The sequence below is a fragment of the Gobius niger genome (assembly GCF_951799975.1).
Source record: "Gobius niger genome assembly, chromosome: 19".
NCBI classification, from domain to species: Eukaryota; Metazoa; Chordata; class Actinopteri; order Gobiiformes; family Gobiidae; genus Gobius; species Gobius niger.
The window spans coordinates 3,924,518-3,947,283 of NC_136870.1; the positions used below are offsets into that span (position 1 = coordinate 3,924,518).

Genomic DNA, 22,766 nt, shown 5'->3' on the forward strand with positions numbered 1-22,766 from the left:
TGTCTCAGTGTCTGTGTCTCTGTGTCTCTGTGTATCTGTGTCTCAGTGTCTCTGTGTCTCTGTGTCTCTGTGTCTCTGTGTCTCTGTGTCTCTGTGTCTCAGTGTCTCAGTGTCTCAGTGTCTCAGTGTCTCAGTGTCTCAGTGTCTCTGTGTCTCTGTGTCTCTGTGTCTGTGTCTCTGTGTCTCTGTGTCTCAGTATCTCTGTGTCTCAGTGTCTCAGTGTCTCAGTATCTCTGTGTCTCTGTGTCTCTGTGTCTCAGTGTCTCAGTGTCTCTGTGTCTCAGTATGTGTGGCTCAGTGTCTCAGTGTCTCAGTATCTCAGTGTCTCAGTGTCTCAGTGTCTCTGTGTCTCTGTGTCTGTGTCTCTGTGTCTCTGTGTCTCAGTATCTCTGTGTCTCAGTGTCTCAGTGTCTCAGTATCTCTGTGTCTCTGTGTCTCTGTGTCTCAGTGTCTCAGTGTCTCTGTGTCTCAGTATGTGTGGCTCAGTGTCTCAGTGTCTCAGTATCTCTGTGGCTCAGTGTCTCAGTGTCTCAGTATCTCTGTGTCTCTGTGTCTCAGTGTCTCTGTGTCTCTGTGTCTCTGTATGTGTGGCTCAGTGTCTGTGTCTCTGTGTCTCTGTGTCTCTGTGTCTCAGTATCTCTGTGTCTCAGTGTCTCAGTGTCTGTGTCTCAGTGTCTCAGTATCTCAGTATCTCTGTGTCTCAGTGTCTCAGTGTCTCAGTGTCTGTGTCTCAGTGTTTCAGTATCTCAGTATCTCAGTATCTCAGTATCTCTGTGTCTCTGTGTTTTTAGTCGGACCTGACCAAAGAGCAGAACGGCTTTAAGATCACTCTGAAGACTCTGGAGGACAACCTTCTGTCCCGCCTGTCCTCCGCCTCGGGGGACTTCCTGGGGGACACGGAGCTGGTGGAGAACCTGGAGATCACCAAACGCACGGCCGCCGACATACAGGAGAAGGTACTGTGTACTACCCAGAAGTACTACCCAGAAGTACTACCCAGAAGTACTACCCAGAAGTACTTTTGTTACATGCCGTGGGAGATGCTGAAAGTTTTGGGTCATTTGGTCTTCTTTCAATCAAATCCCCCCTAAAAACAAACAAATTGCCTCATCTACAAAAAAGAGTTTGCAAATGCATTGTTCTCACATCATGGAACAAAAACATTTCAGAAGGATTTGTTTGCTTGTAGATTCTAGCTGATGTGTTGAGCTTTGAACAAAAACAGTGATTCCCACTCCTGATTGGCTAGAATAATATCTTCATAAATATGTACTGATGTTTGTGTATTACCTTTAAGATCAACAGGCTATGAATAAAAAGGAAATTGTTTTTAGCGCTAATTACTTTTTAGGAAAGATGAAGGTAGTACTGAGTTGGTAAAAGTGGTTTAGGTTTTATTTCTCCAGGTGTAGGAGAGGCTGTGCTGGTGTGACTTTGAAAAGTCAGTGAGACGTTCCTCAGTGCTGTGCGTTTGGGCCGGAGCCGCCTGAGGAAGGTCTAGTTGCCGAAACGTTGCATCACTTGGAATAAATATCTCGGATTGTAAGACACAGAGAGGCATTTATCAAGACAGGTGGCAATTAGCCAGTGCAAGCTGGAAACTCAGACAGTTTCTCATTTGAAATGGCCTTTGTCATCGGCCCCAGAGCTGATCTGTGGATATGTAAATGCTGCGTGGGTGAAACAAGCACAACTGACTCGGCTGAGCCACTGTTGCCCCTGAGCAAACGTCATGACCCCCTGACGTGTGAGGCTGTTCAGAGCTTTACATGAAAGTCCCCTGTCTCTGGGCCTGATTTACTAAGCCTGGTGCTAAATCACGATATGTTGACTTCAAAAATGTTGAGAAATGAAAATGTTCATTTTCTGTTTTCTGTTATTTATTCATCAATAATAGGTATTAAAATCTAAACGCTTTTTTGGCTCAGCTCAGATATCAAAGGCTTAAGTTCTATTATATTTTTATAAGTTATTTGATATATTTGGTACCACCCTGTTACCACCATTCAAATACATGACAAAAGTAACTGGGTTGCAAATTTGTGTTAGTGTTAGCTTTTTCTCAGTAATAGAAACTAGCTCTTTAGCTAGCTGCTACTACTGACCAAGAAGACAGACTTTCTTAAGTACATTTGTGAATAAAAATAATGAATGCATTTGTTTTGTCCTAAAAATTGCGTAACATGTGCATGAGGCAGAGTGAGACATTGACATAAGGCGAACACAGTTACACAAATATGAAAAGTAGAGCTTTGCTGTTGAAAAGTGTTTAATGATGTCAGTTCTATTGTGTCATGTGACTTCTTCTACTATGCTAAAAAAAAAAGTTCAGCTAACAGGGCTACATGCATGTTGTGGGACACACATTTGTTGCATAATAATTCATATTTAAAATATTTTGGTGATTAAAATACATGTTTACACAGTGACAACAAACATCACTGAAAATTAAAAAAAAAAAATAATGCAAAAGAAAATTAATTTAAAATGTAAGTTAAAAAAAATGTAAAAGTCAGCATTTTAGGGGGCACTCCAGACATATATGGTGTTTAATTTTTTTTTCTATAATTAACATTTTGTTAATTATAGTATAGTTTACTCCAATGCTGCTTTAACATTTTGTACATGGATTATGGGAAATTTCAAGGCTGGGAAACAAAATGTCCTCCAATAATGAACCAGAGCTGTTTTATGGGCGTGTTGCACCTGATTTACCATGAGACACTGTGTGTGTGTAAATGAGTTTACTGCGTGTATTTAAGTCCTCATGGATAAATGGCTGATAATGACTTTATTGAAATACGAATAATCATTATTATAGAAAAATCTATTTACTGATCCGGATCTTTATTCTTTGGCTTTAGAGAAATAGCCCCACTGCCTGTGATGTCTGTCTCCATGTTCGCGCTGATGTTTCGGCACAGGGGAAATGCCGTCTGCACATCCAGCTGCTGATACGCGCTGGGTACTTCCCTACGCACAGGCCATGCGGGAGTGTGGCTAAACTGCACCAAACCAGTGCTGCTGAACGTGGGACAGAAGATTATGAGGTCTCCTCGAAAGTCAAAGGAAACACACGGCTCGCACTCGCACACTGGAGACGCCCCAGGACGAAAGGAAGAGGCAAACAGAGGAACACGAGCTGTGTCTCCTTCGGTGTGGTCAATACGAGCTTTTACAAGGACTTTAAAAGGACATGGGAAGTCGTCCTGAAGCTGTTTGATGGACAGCTGATGAATCGCTCCTTCATTCATCCATCCATTTTCTTCCACTTGTCCATTGCCGGGTTGTGGGGGCAGCTGTTGGAGTTGCCCAAATCACACTGCACCAGCCCCTTATGGCTCCTCCTGCAGGTGGTGGGTCCACAGAAGGACGGCCTCATGGTTCAAACCGGGCCTGTTGGTCTCTCATAAGGAGCTTCTGAACTGCTCTTTGTCTGACCCGTCACCTAGGACCTGTTTGCCATGTGAGACCCTACAAGGGGCACGAAGCCCCCGACAACAGAGCTCCAGGATCATTCGGGCACTCAAACCCCTCCACCACGTCAGGGTGGCGCTTCCAGGAGGGGTGAATCTCTCCTGTTCAATGGAATGCATAAGAAAGCCAAAGTCAAAAGCCTCGGAGGAAACAAGCAGCCTGTTGTCTTTAGAACCCTTCACCTTCAAAACACTTCTATGACTTTATCTTTGTAAACGAGCACATTTACAGCAGCTTCTCAAACTCATTTCTCATTTGCATCGTCTCCACCTCAAATTTTGTGGTACAATCACCCTGTTTAGCATATTCATGAGGCCAAATGCACTGGCTTTTCCCTCTGCTTTAGTACACACTATCATTATCATTGTTTGTAAAGGCTTAGTAAATCAGGCCCTTTGAGTTTCTCACATCATCGGACCAAGTGCATAGAATCATGTTTTGCTTCCACGTTCATTTGAGTGAGTGGATTTGAACCAACATTTCATTGACTCTTCCAGCCCAGGAGTTTGATTTGGCCCATTTCACAGCCACAGGTTTAGCTCACGTAGAACGTCGTTTGCTTTCGTATCTGAGATTTCCCTTTTCACTCGGGCTGTCACATAATCTGGGCCTGACACATCTCCACAGTCAGCAGACCGTCTGATACAAATCAAACACTGATGCCTTTTCTGCTCGCTCCGTCCACCTCTGTGCTCTCCTCTGCCGTGTGAAGACGCCTGATTGGACTCACTTTATTCATGTCTTAACTATTAACAGTAGTCCAGGTCAATCTTGCAGCCCAGTGAAATGCATATTCGCCCGATTACCCAGCATGCCATTGGTTAGCTAAGCTGAAGTTTGAGTGTGCAGACAGTTTCTGGAGTGAGTGTAGTGAGGCTGAACTTCTGCTGCACTGCAGATAAAAGCTGCTGTCACTCTGCAGATGTTCAGACTTTAACATAATTGCTCTTCTAGGTTCTTCTTTTAAACAATGTCTACAACTGTCACGACTGTCACAGGGAGACGATGATGAAAGCTCTTTCTGAGCTGTGCAAAAAGAAAGTGCAATTATCAATCATGTCTTAAATATTATGAAACAGGGGCTGCAGGATTAGGTGCAGACCCGGAGACATCTGCAGTTCTTTGGTAAAACAGAGTTTAATGTTTACTGCAGACACAAATCACAGTCCGCTTTTCCTACATTGCTATACATTTAGATCACACAAACTGTTCCCCCTTTATCTCTAAATATATGAATAAATAATTCATCTTAACCTTTTGTGTGGCAGTTTAGTGGTATTATTATTATCATCATCTGTCCACACTCGGGATGTCAAGATGTTTTACGATTCTCACGATTCTCCGGTTTACCGCTGAAACCTCTGAGTGGAGGTGTTACGCGAGGCACGGGCCTCTGCACGGCACAAGCAGCGAGTAAACTCACTGGTAAGTGCATACTGCTGAGCACTCCCTAGTGGACAGTTTACACATTACAGGCAATATTAAATAAAAAGGAAATAAGCACAGAAATAGCAGTTTGGGGGCAATCTTGTCTCTCAGCACCCCCTTGCCAAAAGATCTTCCCACGGCTCTGCTAAAAGATGTCCAGGTGGTTGTCGCTGATGGACATGCAAAGCCTCTTGTTGGAGAAGTAAAGCCAAAGGCAGTAATACGCTGAACATGGCAATAATACAGTCTTACAATAATACAATACAATATGGAATAATGCAAAATCATTCAAACTGCAGAATTTCTCCTCTGCATTCACGTTATGATTTTCTTAACAACACAAAAGGCACTTAAGAATAGGCACAATATAATGGAAAATAACTTGGCAGGGAGAGAGGCTGTGTGGTCCACAACACAGCTATGTGGTCCACATCCACAACGCGGCTGTGTGGTCCACATCGCGGCTGTGTGGTCCACAACGCGGCTGTGCGGTCCACAACGCGGCTGTGTGGTCCACAACACAGCTATGTGGTCCACATCCACAACGCGGCTGTGTGGTCCACATCGCGGCTGTGTGGTCCACAACGCGGCTGTGCGGTCCACAACGCGGCTGTGCGGTCCACAACGCGGCTGTGTGGTCCACAACGCGGCTGTGCGGTCCACATCGCGGCTGTGTGGTCCACATCGCGGCTGTGTGGTCCACAACGCGGCTGTGTGGTCCACAACGCGGCTGTGTGATCCACATCGCGGCTGTGTCATCCACATCCACAACGCGGCTGTGCGGTCCACAACGCGGCTGTGCGGTCCACATCGCGGCTGTGCGGTCCACATCGCGGCTGTGTGGTCCACATCGCGGCTGTGTGGTCCACAACGCGGCTGTGCGGTCCACAACGCGGCTGTGCGGTCCACAACGCGGCTGTGCGGTCCACAACGCGGCTGTGCGGTCCACATCGCGGCTGTGCGGTCCACATCGCGGCTGTGCGGTCCACATCGCGGCTGTGTGGTCCACATCGCGGCTGTGTGGTCCACAACGCGGCTGTGCGGTCCACATCGCGGCTGTGCGGTCCACATCGCGGCTGTGTGATCCACAACGCGGCCGTGTGGTCCACATCGCGGCTGTGTGGTCCACATCGCGGCTGTGTGATCCACAACGCGGCCGTGTGGTCCACATCGCGGCTGTGTGGTCCACAACGCGGCTGTGTGATCCACAACGCGGCCGTGTGGTCCACATCGCGGCTGTGTGGTCCACAACGCGGCTGTGTGGTCCACATCGCGGCTGTGTCATCCACATCCACATCGCGGCTGTGTGGTCCACATCGCGGCTGTGTGGTCCACATCGCGGCTGTGTGGTCCACATCGCGGCTGTGCGGCTGCAGCTCTGCGAGCCCATCAGTGCTGCCAGGTGCGCTCAACACTTCACTGTGGGTTTGACAATGAAGTATAAAACAGCCTTTACATAAGTTCAAGTATTACAAAGTTTTTTTCAAATACAAAAACAAAAAATCTCAGTTGTTTAACTGTAAAATTGTAATATTTCCTCTCACAGTTCTCTTGGCCAAAATGTGAAATGGTGACGTCCACAGTCGACACAGTAAAGTCCTCTTCATATCAGATTTGTGCCGCTAAGGATGTGTGTTCGTTCTCACGGTGGATCAGGTGAACACACCGTTAACATAGTGTGTATAAACTAAGCAGTATTTAGCACCTGGCTCTATCTTGTCAATGCAGAAAACAATGTTCTGCTCCTCATGTTCATGTCTCCACAGTCATGCTCTACAATGCACTGACTCTGGCCTGGAGCCTCTGTGTTGAATTGTAACTGTGCCCAGTCATAGGTGTGAGGTGTATTTGGACTCTTCTCTGTGCCCACTGTGATTTCCCCTGTGCTGTTGCTGTCTTTACTGCAGGTAAAGGAAGCCAAGGTGACAGAGGCCAAAATCAATGAAGCTCGGGAGCACTACCGGCCAGCCGCAGCCCGCGCCTCCGTATTGTACTTCATAATGAACGACCTCAATAAAATCCACCCCATGTACCAGTTCTCTCTCAAGGTAGGCCCCGCTCTCCTGGCCCTGGTGCCCCGCAGAGACACTTCTTCCTCCCTGTGTTTTATGCTCTTTGGCTCTCATCGTGTTTGTGGCTCCCTAATGTGGTTATGTAGAGCCTAATGTGTCTCATACTGCCGGCCCGTGCGCACACTCTGAGATATGGTTTGCAATCAGCAGTGGTTCGGCGGGAAGCCGCCCTGGACCACTTATTTCCTCACCTAATCAAATGGAACCACATTGTAAGTGGGTATACCTTTGACCTTCGCTGCAAAATAGAATGTAATCATATGCATTGCTCAGAGCAGCCCGGCGTGACGCTGCCAAATCAATAGCACAAAAGAGAGGGTTCTTTCTGAAATAATAACACACAAATACTGTTCTGTACCGCAGTCACAGTGAAAGGTAGTGGCTGCGGGGTGCGCTCACCCTGGTGATGATGGAGGAAGTACTCAGGCAGGAAACAATGCAGTAGACTGGGTAGAGTATGAAAGCACAAAACAATAACCCTAACAGTCATTCTATTACCCATTTCAAATGCTCATTTCAATAACAAATACAACACTTGAAGGAACAGGCCACCGATTCTCCATTCTGTGATGTGTTCTTGCCTTAGCTTAGACGAGTTGATGCGTACCTGTCTGGTCTTTTTCACGCTCAGTCACGCAAAAAAGACCAAAGATGTTTGCATTTAGCCTCTCCCGGCATATTCCGCAGGAGCACTTCAACGTCCGCGCAGTGATATCTTCAGAATTCTTTAGGAGTGAAGATGTTACTGTGCAGACGTCGAAGTGCTCCTAAGGTCTTATTACCCCTTTAATCCATTTAGAAAATCGACAGTCGTTTAATTTTGTGTAATTATACTTGGATCGTGTAACTGTATTTAAAGGGGAAACGTGGACGAGCGCGGTCGCTTCTAACTTCATCCCGTTTGGCTCCATTGGAACATGCTGGGAGAGGCTAAATGCTAACAACATCTTTGGTCTTTTTGCGTGACTTAGCTCAGGTAAGAACATATATCAGTGTGTAAAAAACGTTGCCTGTTCCTTTAAAGCGGGGTGTCAAACTCGTTTGGGTCGTGGGCCGAAGTTCAGACCTCCCTGGCAGGTAGCGGGCCACGGGCCGCATATATTGTAAAGGACTGTGGCCTCATAATAACAACAGCTTACACCTATTGTAGCCACAGTCGCCCTTGGACAGACTGACCATATAATATGCTGTTTATATCCTGACCTCTTATTATGTCAGTGCCCTCTGCTGGACACGTGTGGAATTCTTTCCTTTTTTTTAATTTAAGCTGCCCCCTAGTGGCTGGAGTGAGCAAAAATCCTGCACTGGAATGGGTTAGAGACGTACTTTTTTTTGACATGCTCAGGAATTCATGCTCCTCAAAGGGCCACATTAAATCATCTCATGGGCCGCATGTGGCCCGCAGGCCTTGACTTGACACATGTGCTTTAAAGGTTCCACAGAAACATACATGTTTTTAATGACAGGAGAAACCTATGCAGACACAGGGAGAACATGCTAACGCCACATAGGAAGCTCCCTCTGGCCCTGAATAAAGTCAAGGACATAAAGCGCCACTGTACTGCCCGCATTAGTCAGATTAGTCTAGTCTTGGATTAGTCTGAGATTAGTCTACTGTGTGCAATACGAGGGTGCATAAAAGTACATTTAAACTACTGTCAGACATCTGTACCTCCAAATCAACGAAGAAGGTGCTGTTAGTATTTTACAATTTATTTAGAAAGTGGAACTACCTCATATTCACACTTCCCGCTGCTGTGTTCTGAAAATTTCTCTTTATTACGGACCACACGTCACCATCTATGCCGAAGCTCACTATGAGCAATCAATATAATATGCTGATTAACATCGCTAGCTTAAACTAATCAAAGCTTGATCTATCTTGGATTCGTACTCTTGGACAGAGGGGAGCAAACCATGGCCCGTGGGCCACATCTGGTCCGCCTATCAATTTAATCCGGCCTACGGCTGATCTTCATTTGGTTCCTCCTGTAGCCTTGGTCTTGTTTAGTTCGGTTGGACCTGTTATTGGCCTGGTTTACATGTATTTAGTCCTGGTTTAGATCCAAATATTTACATACAAATTAACTGTACCAGCAATTCAAAATACACAACTTAGTACAATTTACAACAGGAGAAAGTTGAGCAGAATGAAGTTCCAGTTATCCTTCTGACTGAGCTCAGATTTGTTATGTGGCCACTAGTAAAGTTGAATTGCCCACATTGCTGTAGGACAGTCCATGGTTGGGGACAAATGCTTGGATTCTGTCATTGAGTGTGTAATATACACTGTATAAAAAAACATTATAACAAGAAAAGTAATGAGAAAGAAAAAAGAATAAAAATACATCACCTTTAAATGTGGGTACTCGCATCATAAACTCAGTTGAACAAAAGTCTCTGTAATGCTGTAATGCGTATAGTTAAATTGCTGTGTCATTGTCATTGCTGTGATACCTCCCCCTAGTGGCCATTGGCGACTCCAGAAGGTTTACTATAACATGGAAACCAATGGGGACTTTCACATGTCAAAAACAACATAAAGCCTGGCTCCAAAGTCTTTTATTGTTTCTAAAAATGCAGTTTCTTCCCGTGACAAACGTATTCAACATTTTGGTAACTCTAGAGCAGGGGTGCCCAAACTTTTTGTCTCCGAGGGCCAAAATTAAAAAGTGCCTGTGGGTCGCGGGCCAAACACGGCGATGTCGAGCGTGAAACACTTATAACTGCAAATAATAATAGTTACTTTATTTTATTTTTCAGTTCATATTTGCATTTGATTCTATCTACATTAATACAAATGTTAACTATGGCAAAATCCTAGTTTTAGCAGAACAATTGTAGCAAAATGTAACAGTTTTACAGAAGCCTACCTACAGTGACTTTACCTCATTCATTTGTTAACTCAAAGAAAATGCTACATTTGATCATTTTGAAAGAAAACCTTTGTTGATGTCAACAACTTTTTCAATAAAAGTTGGAAAACTGAGAAAGTTGATGCTACAACGCTCTGTGATAAACAACAACACTACAACAGTGTTTCCTTAAAGGGGGGGTATTATGCAAAATCGACTCTTTCAAGCTTTATATCATGTTATTATGTCCCTCATTAAAAACATGCCTGAAGTGTTGCCTTGGCACATTCACGTATTTCTGAGTAATCTGTAAAAACTCTGATGGCGGCCATTTTAGGGATAGGTTTGCCTGAGTCCTCCTAGGAACGCCCCCACCTCCTGGAGACGCCTCCGAGCTTTCGTCACCAGCCGAGTAACCAACCACTGCTCCTCAGCAGAACCCCAGTTATTCTAATTTACTGCATTTACAGACCAACATAAGGTTCCGTCATCATTATAGTGTGCTATAGACTGGTGCTATGTGATTGATAAAAGCATAATACCCCCCTCTTTAACTTTGCGAAAGGAGTGAAACAGCGCCCCCATTTTGACGCTGGTGGCCAAAAAGTGCACTGCATCCAAATTTAACAATGAGAATGAATGGGAGAGAGTTGGTATTAACCAGACGCTGCGCAAAAGTAGGTCACCCTCTGGCGGCCCAACGGAATTGTTCCAGCGGGCTAAATTTGGCCCGCGGGCCCCACTTTGGGCACCCCTGCTCTAGAGTGTGCGCTGTATTCCAGTCCCATAGTCAAGCTTCTTTCTGTCCTTTATTTCCTTTATTTCCTTTATGTCCCAGTCCTGAACATCATCAAACAATTGCACAACTTGTCTACCATAATCCACCTTTGGGCAAATGAGAAAATGTCGTGATTGTATACAATAATTGCAGCTCATTATAATAGATTGGGGGGCATTGCAGAATGACAAAGCTCTTCTTCTGCTTGATTACATTTCATTTACTAAGGCGTTTGTTTTGTTTTGGCCACGCAGCCTCTATTATGTGTCTGGCATCCCTATGTAATGAATGAATTCCCTTTTATATTAACATTAGCAGTAGCGATAGCATTTATATTTACCTAATCACAGTCCGTGGCAAATAAAATGAACATTACTACTATATGTTTAATAGAGTAAACAAACGGGAAGCACGGCACTGGGGAATTTGTCTTGATGTAACTAATCAATGTTTTATGTGCAGGGGTCAAACGGCTGCATAATGTACTGTGCTCATAAAGACCGTTGGAATTATGGGCCACTCCAACAGCGCACGGCGCAGCGTTTTAGCACCTTCACCGCAGCCAATTCAATTAGTGCTTCTCTGAAAGGGTTTACGGGTCTTTTCAGGAGAAAGCTTTTAGCAGCCGTCATGCGAGTGACTGATTACGGAGCTGTTCTGGGGAGGAAAGGCTGGACCTGGAACCAGAGACCAAAGTCAAGGCAGAACCTTCTAGCTTTGCAGTTTGGAACTCTCCAAACATGTGCAGGAATGTATGGGCTTTTGTAGTTTTTCAGCAGATCGTCTCCCAGTTCACATGCAGCATGTTAGTCATGACAATTCTACAATATCCACATCAACATACAAGTATAAACCATTGCTAGAAAGCTGAGAGTGGTTACGGCTTCTGCTCAAATGGAACACTGTTCTGTCCCCAGCGTTGTGAGTGTTGTCGTCTGTGCACTTTCACATGACCTCGGTGCAGCAGTTAGCACTTGTGCTTCAGCTAGTAGGTCGATTCCCACCTGGATGGGGCCTTTCTGTGTGGAGTTTGCATGTGCTCCTTGGATCTGCGTAGGTTGTTATAGTCTGTTTACTTATTATTTACTGTTTATACTTTTTGTCCCCACAATGTCCTTGGTAGTCATTGTATTTAAGATATCACTATTTACTATTTATTTTTTTTCCCCTTACATTTCCTGCCTATTTGCACACCCTGAGTGTTTCTAAGAGCTGAATGTAACGAGTAATTGTCTCCATTGTGAGATCAATAAAGGCTTATCTTATCTTATCTTATCTTAGGTTCCCCCTGGGTACTCCGGTTTACCCTAGCAATAAAAACATGCACAAAAGACCAGGATGAATGATTGAAGGAATGATGGTGGAGCAGATGTGTGCCTTCGTGACTGCACTTCTGTCAGACTCCTCCAAGGGAAACTGAAGCTACATACAGTGGGGAAAAAAAGTATTTGGCCAAAATCCAATAGAATGTCTATGTGAAACTGACCAAATACTTTTTTTTTCCCCACTGTATGTAGCTTACCACCACCGTGAATGGAGTGAATGTAAAATTGCCTCATGTAAAGTACTTTGTGACTATGGCTGTGAAAGGCGCTATACAAAAAAAAGTCCATTCCTTTCCAACCAAAACAGTACAGATGTACATTGTTGGGCATCTTTCTCAGACTGTTGCCTGTTGCTTTTGTTCATCATTGTTTCTTTAAGCATAAAATCCATCATACAAAATGTAAATGGCGGCGCTGATGGATCGCTCCCTCCATCCATCACAATGTTCGGATCAATAGAGTGTTTTATTTCCCCATGCTACCTCTGAGCTGAGACGCATACATTACAAAACAGGAGGCAGCCGATCATATTTGCAAACACATTTTGGAGCTCCTCGATATTCAGCGTCTCTGCTTTGTAGGAACAACAGCGGCGCCGGGTTGTCAGCTTGTGTAACAGGATTGTTAGGTGTGCATAGATCAATATCGTAATACTTTTGTAAAACTCCTCCCCAGTCCATGCTAATGCCATTGATCACAGTTGCAGTGATGTAGTGAGACGTCCAAACAGTTTGCCTCCTTTGTTCTCATTCCCGTCTCCCTGCTCATATTCATCACATTTGCTTTTATGGCAGGCATTTATATCAATTAAAGAAAAGCAGCATGCACTTTGACTTTCTTGTTTTTGACGACGACTATAGTATGTAATTCAGTTCAATTCATCTTTTTTTATTTGAGCATCTGAGTTCCACAAAGTTCTTCATAGAAACAGAGTTCAGCACAGTAATCGAAACCAAAGAAAGGATACATGCGTAGGTGAATATCTAAATAAATAAATAAATAACGTGGATATGATGCTCAAAAGGAGTAGGCAGGAGCATTAGCTTGTTAGCGCCTTCCCCTTTTGTACTTAAGAAATTGATGCATTCATTTACTATGCACAACAGAAGATATGACATATAGTAACTTTGTCATATTCCAGTGACTATATAATCATCGATATTTACGTCACAAACATTCTGCTGATCCCAAGACAGGGAAAAAAAACTCAATAATTACGAATACTCATCACTGCCAATAACAACGAGTCACTAATCTTTTAAGTTTAAGTAACATTTGTTCCTTGTTGTTCTTAATTAAATGCTTTTAATGGACACAACATTATTGATTGTATTATTTACGACCACATTATATGATTCATTAATAAATATAATTTATTTCATATTTTTTGCCATTATATCATTATTGATTAATTTATTCATTTGTTATACTATTTTCTTATTATTATGATTGCTGTTTTTTATTCATTATCAGTCACTTCATTGTCACCATCTACAGCAGACTATGTGACAGTGAGAGCCCTATTCTGTGAGGTGCATTAAAAAGCAGAGTGTGGGTCAGTAGGGAGGGGCAGTGACCCCCAATCAACCAATGAGTTTAATGAGCCCATTGTGAGGAGGGGGGGGCCCTTCTCTCCAACAGGTCCATGTCTCGCCTGCCCTGACCCTTTGTATAGTTGAGAAGCAGTTATGGTGACAACCATTACTGAAGGTTTCTCTTTGTTACACTTGGTTTAGTTATGAAACATCAGAAAAAGTATTGGCGATAGTAAACGATCTAAGTATCTAACAGTGATCTGCATTTGTACTTATAGCAAAATATAGCCATATATATAGTCATATAGAGCCTTAACTTCAGATTCACATACAGTAGCGACTACAAAACAGAGATATGTGAATAAAACAAAACAAAAACTAGAGTAATAGACAGTTAAATACACTATATACATAAGCGGATACAATCTTTTTTTCTTTTCTTTTTTTTTCCTCCTCTGCAAAACTACAGAGCACAGTGTGATCAGATCAATAAACAGTGATACTTCATCTTTAGTTTGTCAGTTACAGTGATACAACATGAATAGATTACTTCCATTTCCACACTCAAGGACATTCCTCCGTCCTGTACTCAGACAATATGAGTTGTTTATACTTTGATTTGAATTGATAAACGGATGAGCATTGCTTGACCCATCCTGAATGACATGGTTCAGGATAGGTTAAACATTCTCACGTATCCTGCAAAATCGCAAAATGTCTCCGAACAGTTTCAAAGGAAAACTGAAAATAATGTATCAGCAAAATGCCCTTGACAAATGGCAGGAAGTCGTGCAGCGGCCTGTGTAAGCAACAATTGTAGATGTCTCTATGATATAGGGTGCACATGCACAAGGAGTAGATTACTATTTTATGTCCTGATGGAGGACTTCACAAACCCATCAGAGAATAGACTCAGAAGGACAAGTCAGCTTTACCAATACTGTAAGTTTGTCTTCATGAAAATGATTCTTTACTAGATGGGACAGCGCAGAGTGACAGGAGGTGAAGAACAGGGAGACAGTCAGCAAACCTTCTGAGCCAGGACCCCCGACCCTGAGGCTGGAAGAGAGTCCAGCAGACATGCACAACAGGGCACATTTTGAAAGATTTGATAATATCCTATACCGAGCCTAAATAATATTTATTTTATCTCAAACAATATACAGTATTTTAACTCAAAATTCAAATGAAATGAAATAAAATCAAGAATGAATTCACCGTTTCACTCGCAGTGTTCTGCTTTAAATTTGTCAATAAAAGAAAACTCACAAACTCTCCTGTCGTACCTCATGTGAAAGGGCTTACTCACTTTGAAAATGAATAAATATGGTTTGCATTACAGAACATGGCACAGTGTTCCACACAGAGCACTTTTACAAAGAAAAGCAGTTTCTGCCCCTCAGCCCTTGTTAATATAGAAATGTTCTCGCTCCTATCTCAGCAGGTACATAATTATGTTGTTAATGAGTTGTGAAAGTTATTAAAACACAAAGTACAAATATCCCTGGACAAATACCTTTGTGGGAGCTGAACTCTGACTTTGCCTCTGGGCTGTGTGCTTACAGTATTTGTTTGGAAAGTTTGGAAAAGTACTCTCTGTGCTACATAATGCCAGAGCCAAAACGTGGCAGTTGCATTATAAATGAGAAGAAAAGTTCCCCTTCAAAGGGTGAATATTGTATGTTTTTTATATTGTAAGTTCAATAGAAATAAACCGTAAACCAAGTCTCATGAACTCAAATTCAAAACTTGCGAGGGTGCGTGGCATTATTAGTATTAGAGATCCTAGCTGCAGCGAGATGAGGCTCACTCTGCGACTCGCGTTCAGAAATATCAAACACTGTCTGACATCTGTCGAAGCTTGTCTTTGGTCACGATGCTTGTATTTTAAATATTTGTCCCTGTGTCATTGTATGGCCAAAATGGTGCAGTGTACACCACCATGTACTTAAATCTATCAAAGCTGAGTTGTGCCTGTAGTACCTTTTATAAACCACTGACAATGCATGTTACATACACTGCCTTAAAGAGACTAGATGCAAGTTGGTCATTTTTATACTCACTACTGGCACCTCAGGTCATACGTGTAACTGCAGCTTCTACATTAAGCTCGTGCATGACGGCACTTTGGACCCAAATTAACACCTTTTTGAGTGACAGTGCAGGATTTTAGAGGCAGTTGTGGTGAACAGGTCTGAGCTCATTCTACATATTAGGACATCGCTGGAACATACTGTACATGGAAAATGCATATTTTTTTAGTCCCCTTATAGTCCCTTTAAAGGAAGACCAAACCAGATCTACACACACTAAATTAGAACAATGATGAAAGTCCAAAAGATTTTGAATTGACTTGGAGCACAGATTGGGGAATAAAATAGAAAACAAGATTTCCCTTTTGTGCAACAGCATGCTAACAAACCAATGGTGTTGTAATGAATGTACTTTGGCAGTTGAAGAAGTAACGGCCACATTTAACAACTCAAAGCTGCATGAAAGGAGTGAAATACAAAGAAAAATGCTATTTCCTGGCCAAAAGCTCAAAACGTTTGTTTTGATATGGTTGATGAAAAGTCGATTTAATTAGTTGTTGTATGATGAGTGATTGGAATTGACTGCAGACCTTTGTGTCCCCAGGCCTTCAGTGTGGTCTTCCAGAAGGCAGTGGAGCGGGCACCCCCTGACGAGGCTCTGAAGCAGCGTGTGTCCAACCTGATCAGCAGCATCACCTGGTCTGTCTTTCAGTACACCACCAGAGGGCTGTTCGAGTACGACAAACTCACCTACACGGCTCAGCTCGCCTTCCAGGTACTGTTCGAGTACGACAAACTCACCTACACGGCTCAGCTCGCCTTCCAGGTACTGTTCGAGTACGACAAACTCACCTACACGGCTCAGCTCGCCTTCCAGATACTGTTCGAGTACGACAAACTCACCTACACGGCTCAGCTCGCCTTCCAGGTACTGTTCGAGTACGACAAACTCACCTACACGGCTCAGCTCGCCTTCCAGGTACTGTTCGAGTATGACAAACTCACATACACGGCTCAGCTCGCCTTCCAGGTACTGTTCGAGTACGACAAACTCACCTACACGGCTCAGCTCGCCTTCCAGGTACTGTTCGAGTACGACAAACTCACCTACACGGCTCAGCTCGCCTTCCAGGTACTGTTCGAGTACGACAAACTCACATACACAGCTCAGCTCGCCTTCCAGGTACTGTTCGTGTACGACAAACTCACCTACACGGCTCAGCTCGCCTTCCAGGTACTGTTCGAGTACGACAAACTCACCTACACAGCTCAGCTCGCCTTCCAGGTACTGTTCGAGTACGACAAACTCACATACACGGCTCAGCTCGCCTTCCAGGTACTGTTCGAGTACGACAAACTCACATACACAGCTCAGCTCGCCTTCCAGGTACTGTTCGTGTACGACAAACTCACCTACACGGCTCAGCTCGCCTTCCAGGTACTGTTCGAGTACGACAAACTCACCTACACAGCTCAGCTCGCCTTCCAGGTACTGATCAAGTACGACAAACTCACATACACGGCTCAGCTCGCCTTCCAGGTACTGTTCGAGTACGACAAACTCACATACACGGCTCAGCTCGCCTTCCAGGTACTGTTCGAGTACGACAAACTCACATACACGGCTCAGCTCGCCTTCCAGGTACTGTTCGAGTACGACAAACTCACCTACACGGCTCAGCTCGCCTTCCAGGTACTGTTCGAGTACGACAAACTCACATACACGGCTCAGCTCGCCTTCCAGGTACTGTTCAAGTACGACAAACTCACATACACGGCTCAGCTCGCCTTCCAGGTACTGTTCGAGTACGACAAACTCACATACACGGCTCAGCTCGCCTTCCAGGTACTGTTCGAGTACGACAAACTCACATACACGGCTCAGCTCGCCTTCCAGGTACTGTTCGAGTACGACAAACTCACATACACAGCTCAGCTCGCCTTCCAGGTACTGTTCGAGTACGACAAACTCACATACACGGCTCAGCTCGTCTTCCAGGTACTGTTCAAGTACGACAAACTCACCTACCCGGCTCAGCTCGTCTTCCAGGTACTGTTCGAGTACGACAAACTCACCTACCCGGCTCAGCTCGTCTTCCAGGTACTGTTCGTGTACGACAAACTCACCTACACGGCTCAGCTCGCCTTCCAGGTACTGTTCGAGTACGACAAACTCACATACACGGCACAGCTCGCCTTCCAGGTACTGTTCAAGTACGACAAAGTTTGAAATGGATAATATTCACCACCAAATCCCCTGTATGTGCCGGGTTAATGGAACATGAGCAGTTTGTTTCTACATGGTGCTCTATAGAAAAATATTTTCTGGGCCAGTGGAGCTTTCTGCTGCTGTAGCACAAAGTGTCCGCAAAGAGTGGGGCTGACCACTTTTGTTACAGTTTATCCATGATCCAGGTAAGACACACTTATACAGGGTTATGAGAGGTTATGAGGATCCCCTTGAAAATGTGATCGTTCATTTCAAGGGGTTATTAATAAAATAATTGTCAAATATGATCATTCCGCTTTGTTCTCTAGGACCCGAAATGAAAGAGCAGGGTTTATAAACCACATATTACACTAAGATGCCTGGGCTATGGAGACGTCTTTGACTTGCAAAATGTACTGAGAACATACATATATAAAAAGCATGACTTTGAAGGCCCTTTCCCTGTTTTGTTATAATAAAGAAAGAGAGAAGACGCCACTATAACAAATGTTAGTTGTGGTCCAAACCCATTCCTAACTTTTTTATTTGTAGCATCCCAATTCTTCATGGGGCAAGTTTATTGGCACGTTTCATAACTTTCAGGGTAATTTTTCAGCATCACAGTCACAGAAATTCTAGATTACCAGGCTGCGAGTTGAAGAGATTGATACTTTATAATTAGATGCATAGTGTATATTTGCAATTGTGTAAGTTTACAATATACTAAAAGAGGACAAACTCATTTTGTTCCATTACTAGAACAAAAATCAGGTAGAGTGCCTTTAATAAACCCACATTTCTCTGATGTCCTCAAACTCCCCGTTCTGCCTGCTCTGTCTGGCCCGGGTTGGTTGGGGTGTCTAACCGTGCAGAGAGGAGGTGCTTTGTGATATGTCATGTGACACTTGTTTGTCCACAGATCCTCCTGATGAATAAAGAGATCAGTCCTCTGGAGCTAGACTTCCTCCTCAGGTACCCGGTACAGCCAGGCCTGACATCTCCTGTGGACTTCCTGTCCCACCACTCCTGGGGAGGCATTAAGGTACTCCCCCACACACGACCAGGACAGCAACAAAAACACAGCCTTCTCCTCACCACAACTCTTGTTCTCAAAGTGCACATACAAATCCAAATCCAGCTGAAAGGTTTGAACTGAAGGTGATTATTTGTGCTAAAGGCTCAGAGGCTACACCATGTGAGTGTGTTTCCAAAGTGTTAAAGGGCTATGTTCATATAATCTGTAGGGAGCATATCCCACTTGTGTATCGCCTTTGTTTGTTATTTATTGAAGAAATAAATCAACAATGTTGACCCTCCTTCACAGAAATGTAGTGAAATTTTGACAGCTAGCATATTTTTGAGTGATCTGAAATAATTTGGATTTTTATCCCACTGTAAACAGTCTTTCTTGCTTTAAAGAGCAGATAAGGCATTTATGTTAAATAATTGTGTAATGAATCTAAATACAAATGGGCTGGACTGAGCATTTTTCTTCATATGAAAGATCAGCAGACCCTTTTAAATTGATTTCCAGTGAAATCGATTCAAATCGTCCATACTGTGTTAAAAAACGAAAGAGAGAATCACCCAGCCCTACAATAGCCCAGGATGAATGATGTGTGTGAGTGAATGACTGCTGGTGGTCAGAGCGTGATGGACCATTGGACCAGATGTGTACAGTCGCACTTCAGTTAGTCTGCCCCAGGGGAAACTGTGGCTTCACACACTGTAGCTTAGCATCAATGTGTGTGGAGTGAACGAAGAACAAATCTCCTAAATCTCATAAAGCTTTGGGCGTAAACATGAGCCTGAGCACAAAAATGAGCTCATTTGGAACGTTCAGGCTTCAAATTAGCAGCACTTTTTCTTTTAAGATCAGTTATGATATGTTTTGATATGTTTCAGTTTGCAGATATAGTGTGATACAAATTCACACAAATTTTTCTCTGTATAATGTCAACCAAAATTATCCTGAGCAGTGCTCAGCATTGTCAAAAAACCTAAAAAACCTAAAACAGATACCAATACTTTGTCCAAAAATCCTAAAACTAAGATCCTAGGGAAAAAAGTTAAAAAACAAACACAAAGGCAGTAGCAATACCGTCATTTTAGATTGAGGGAGACAAAAGGGCGCAAAGCGCCCCCTTGCCTTGGGCAGGGCGGACGGCGAGGGCCGATTATCGCCGCTTTGCTGCGATATTTAGACTATTGCTCTATTGTGACAGAATCTTGCAATGTTTTGTGGGTTCATGTATCAGTGTAGATCTTTGAAAGTGTTTAGGACGGGGGTATTTAAGCTCAGTGAACCATGCAGTGTTTGTACTAGAAAAGGAATATTTGCTGTGCCAACTAAAGACTTTCACTTGATGCCCAATACATGGGGGTATTGAAATGTGTAAGTAATGAATAAAAAAAAGTATTTCCTAATTATGTATGACGAGTCAATAGGAATGTAGCCATTTTTCAGCTGATTATAAAAAGCCAGATAATAATATGTAGTGCACACATTTGCCTCAGGGTTTGGACCCAGACAGTTCGAATAATGTGCAGCAAAGAGGAAATGCATATTTAATCCTTTCTGTTGTAGGAGGCAAAAGCAAGTGATTTCATTGGATTTCAGTTTAGATATTTTGTGCTTTACACAGCAACTTAATGACAGAACATATAAAAGCCTCTTTTCAGCACTTTGTCAACCTAATGCTGTGTACAGAATGTCATCTTCATAGACTCCTGTTGTTGCTTCAGTGGGACTGATAATTGAATGTGTTCAGGGTGTTTTTGGAGGTGGTTGAAGGTCATTGGCTCAATATCGCCAACAGTCTGCCTCAGATATATCTCACACCACCGGTTTATGTATGAATACAGCGGAAGAGTTTGATCTGAACAATGGGTACTGTATGAAAGTAGTTTTCAAACTGCTTTCAATTATTGTGTACGACATTCTGACCAACTGCACAAGTGCGTCATAAATAAAGGTGGTATTGCATGGTGTCACTTTGAATTAAAGTGATAGTTAAGTCAGCCTCCTCCCATCCTCATTTAACCTGAAAGACACGCCTAGTTTACAAAAGAAGAGGAAGAAATGTCAGTGATCTAGCTTCTGATTGGACCTGACAGGCCGGTTCACAGGAAAGCTCGTCTTATTGGTCAAAGTTTGGCACCAGGGACTCTGATTAGTCAATGAAATCAGCAAAGGGAGGGGATTTAGAAAACATAGAATTTGCATTACTTAAAATTGTTAGTAAAACATTTCACTTTGTTTATGTTGCAGAACCTATTTCTAGTCAGATCATAATAAAGTATCATAATTATAGGGAGTTTTGAAAAATACTCCCATCTGTGCAGCTCAGCTTGCTAGTGCATTTAGCTGAGTTATATCACAAGACACTTGTCTTACATAATTACATGATCCTTCAACAAACACCTCCGATGGTTGTTGCTCACTGCACTCTTCCTTACATGGAGCCCAGGACAGTGCTCTGTCTGTGTCGGGGTCTTGTGCTCAGGTAATATAATATCAAACTACACTTGTTTTATGTTGACGATTGGTCATTTATGTGACAGACAGTGCTTATCTTAAAACATTAGCCTCTTCTGTAAACATTCTACTTTTATTTCCTCAATATAAAACAATGGCATATTCATTAGATAAGTTCCCTACACCTTTAACTAACATGAAAACATGGTTGCCCAGATTGGTTCATATGTGCATAAGTTCAGCTTTTCCAACTCTAGCATCTGCTGCTCTGGACACTGCTGCTCCAACTGCACTGTGGTCTCTCTAGACACGCCTATGCACACGTCCACCAAAAGCTGAGCATGTAAATCAGACGCCCCCTGTGCTCAAAGCGTCGGACACACCATGAGAGTAAATGTTGCTTGACTCTGCTGTCAGACGGGTAACTGTGATGATGCTCGTGTCACTCCACATGAAAGGCTCTCTCCGTGACAGAATCAGCAGCTCTAGTGCTCTACAAACAGAAGTCCATGTGGGTGTGGGGGGTGGAGGCAGTCCTCTGAGCCTCTGTGTCTCTCCACTGTCTCCACTGTCTGTGCCGTCACTGCCCATCCAGGGAGAGCTACTTCACTCTGTCTGGAAATATTAAGCTCCCTGGGCCTGGTGTGCTCTTTCATTCCATGATGCAACTCATGCAGCGCTCACTCTCTCAGAAAGAATTTCGCATTAAATCAGGAACATCTCTCTGAGTTTTAGTTTGGCACTTGCTATGTGCCCTGGGGGATGATTGTTTTTATCATTAGTTTCTTTTTTCATTTTGAAATCTTTCAAATGAAAAGACGTCAGAATATGTCACACTCCTCCTCACACCTTTTACACGGGTGCACACGCCCTAGGTCACTGTCACACCATGAGACACTTTTGAGCAGCACAGCAGGGCAGTTTGGCCCACCCACATATACAAACATTTGGCTTGCACTGCTCCGGTGTGGGGCCCTCAGTAGCATCCGCATGGCATCATTATACGCTACAGTTAGCTTTTGCATGCTACTCTTTTTGTAGCGCCTCCACAGGAAGGCAGTATACTTGAGAGTGCAAGACGCCTGAAAGACTCTGACTCTCTCTTCCAAACCTGTGGATCAGCATGTTGGCCTGTCCATAGAGCGACACTGTCTGTAAATGTCTCTGTCATCAGACAAGTCTGCAGTCACATAGTTCCCCAAATATTTACATTCATCAGTGACCCTGATGGCAATAGCCTGATAAAGAAGAGAATGTCAGTTTGGAGTCCTCTCTGCTCCGGGCTTTTCTTTGAGTTGTATTTGAGATCAAAGTCTGTTCCACACATGCAACAGGTCTTAAAACACAGCACTATATGGACAGCGTACATTAGGTGGTTAATGGTATTGTTCCACAATATTTTAAAATCCTTGACAAGTCGTCCATATAGACCATAAATAAAAATGGAGACAAAATGCTGCCCTATCTAACTCCATTGGACACACACACAGATGCAGATAAGCAATTTCCCCATTTTACACACTGATGTTCATGATTTACATAGTCCAATGCCTTTGAGGCATCAAAAAAACACATA

At 43.4% G+C, this 22,766-nt stretch overlaps 1 protein-coding gene across 1 annotated transcript in view; it reads left to right on the forward strand.

Moving 5' to 3' along the window:
* The window catches only part of dnah9 (dynein, axonemal, heavy chain 9), a gene marked incomplete at its 3' end in the record, with an annotated part of 755,285 nt that overhangs the window by 626,926 nt on the left and 105,593 nt on the right, over positions 1-22,766 (forward strand). The window contains exons 64-67 of the mRNA XM_079578063.1: positions 792-956; positions 6,813-6,953; positions 16,108-16,278; positions 18,632-18,754. Coding sequence (XP_079434189.1) covers positions 792-956; positions 6,813-6,953; positions 16,108-16,278; positions 18,632-18,754 — 600 coding nt within the window. The remainder of the gene's footprint in view (positions 1-791; positions 957-6,812; positions 6,954-16,107; positions 16,279-18,631; positions 18,755-22,766) is intronic.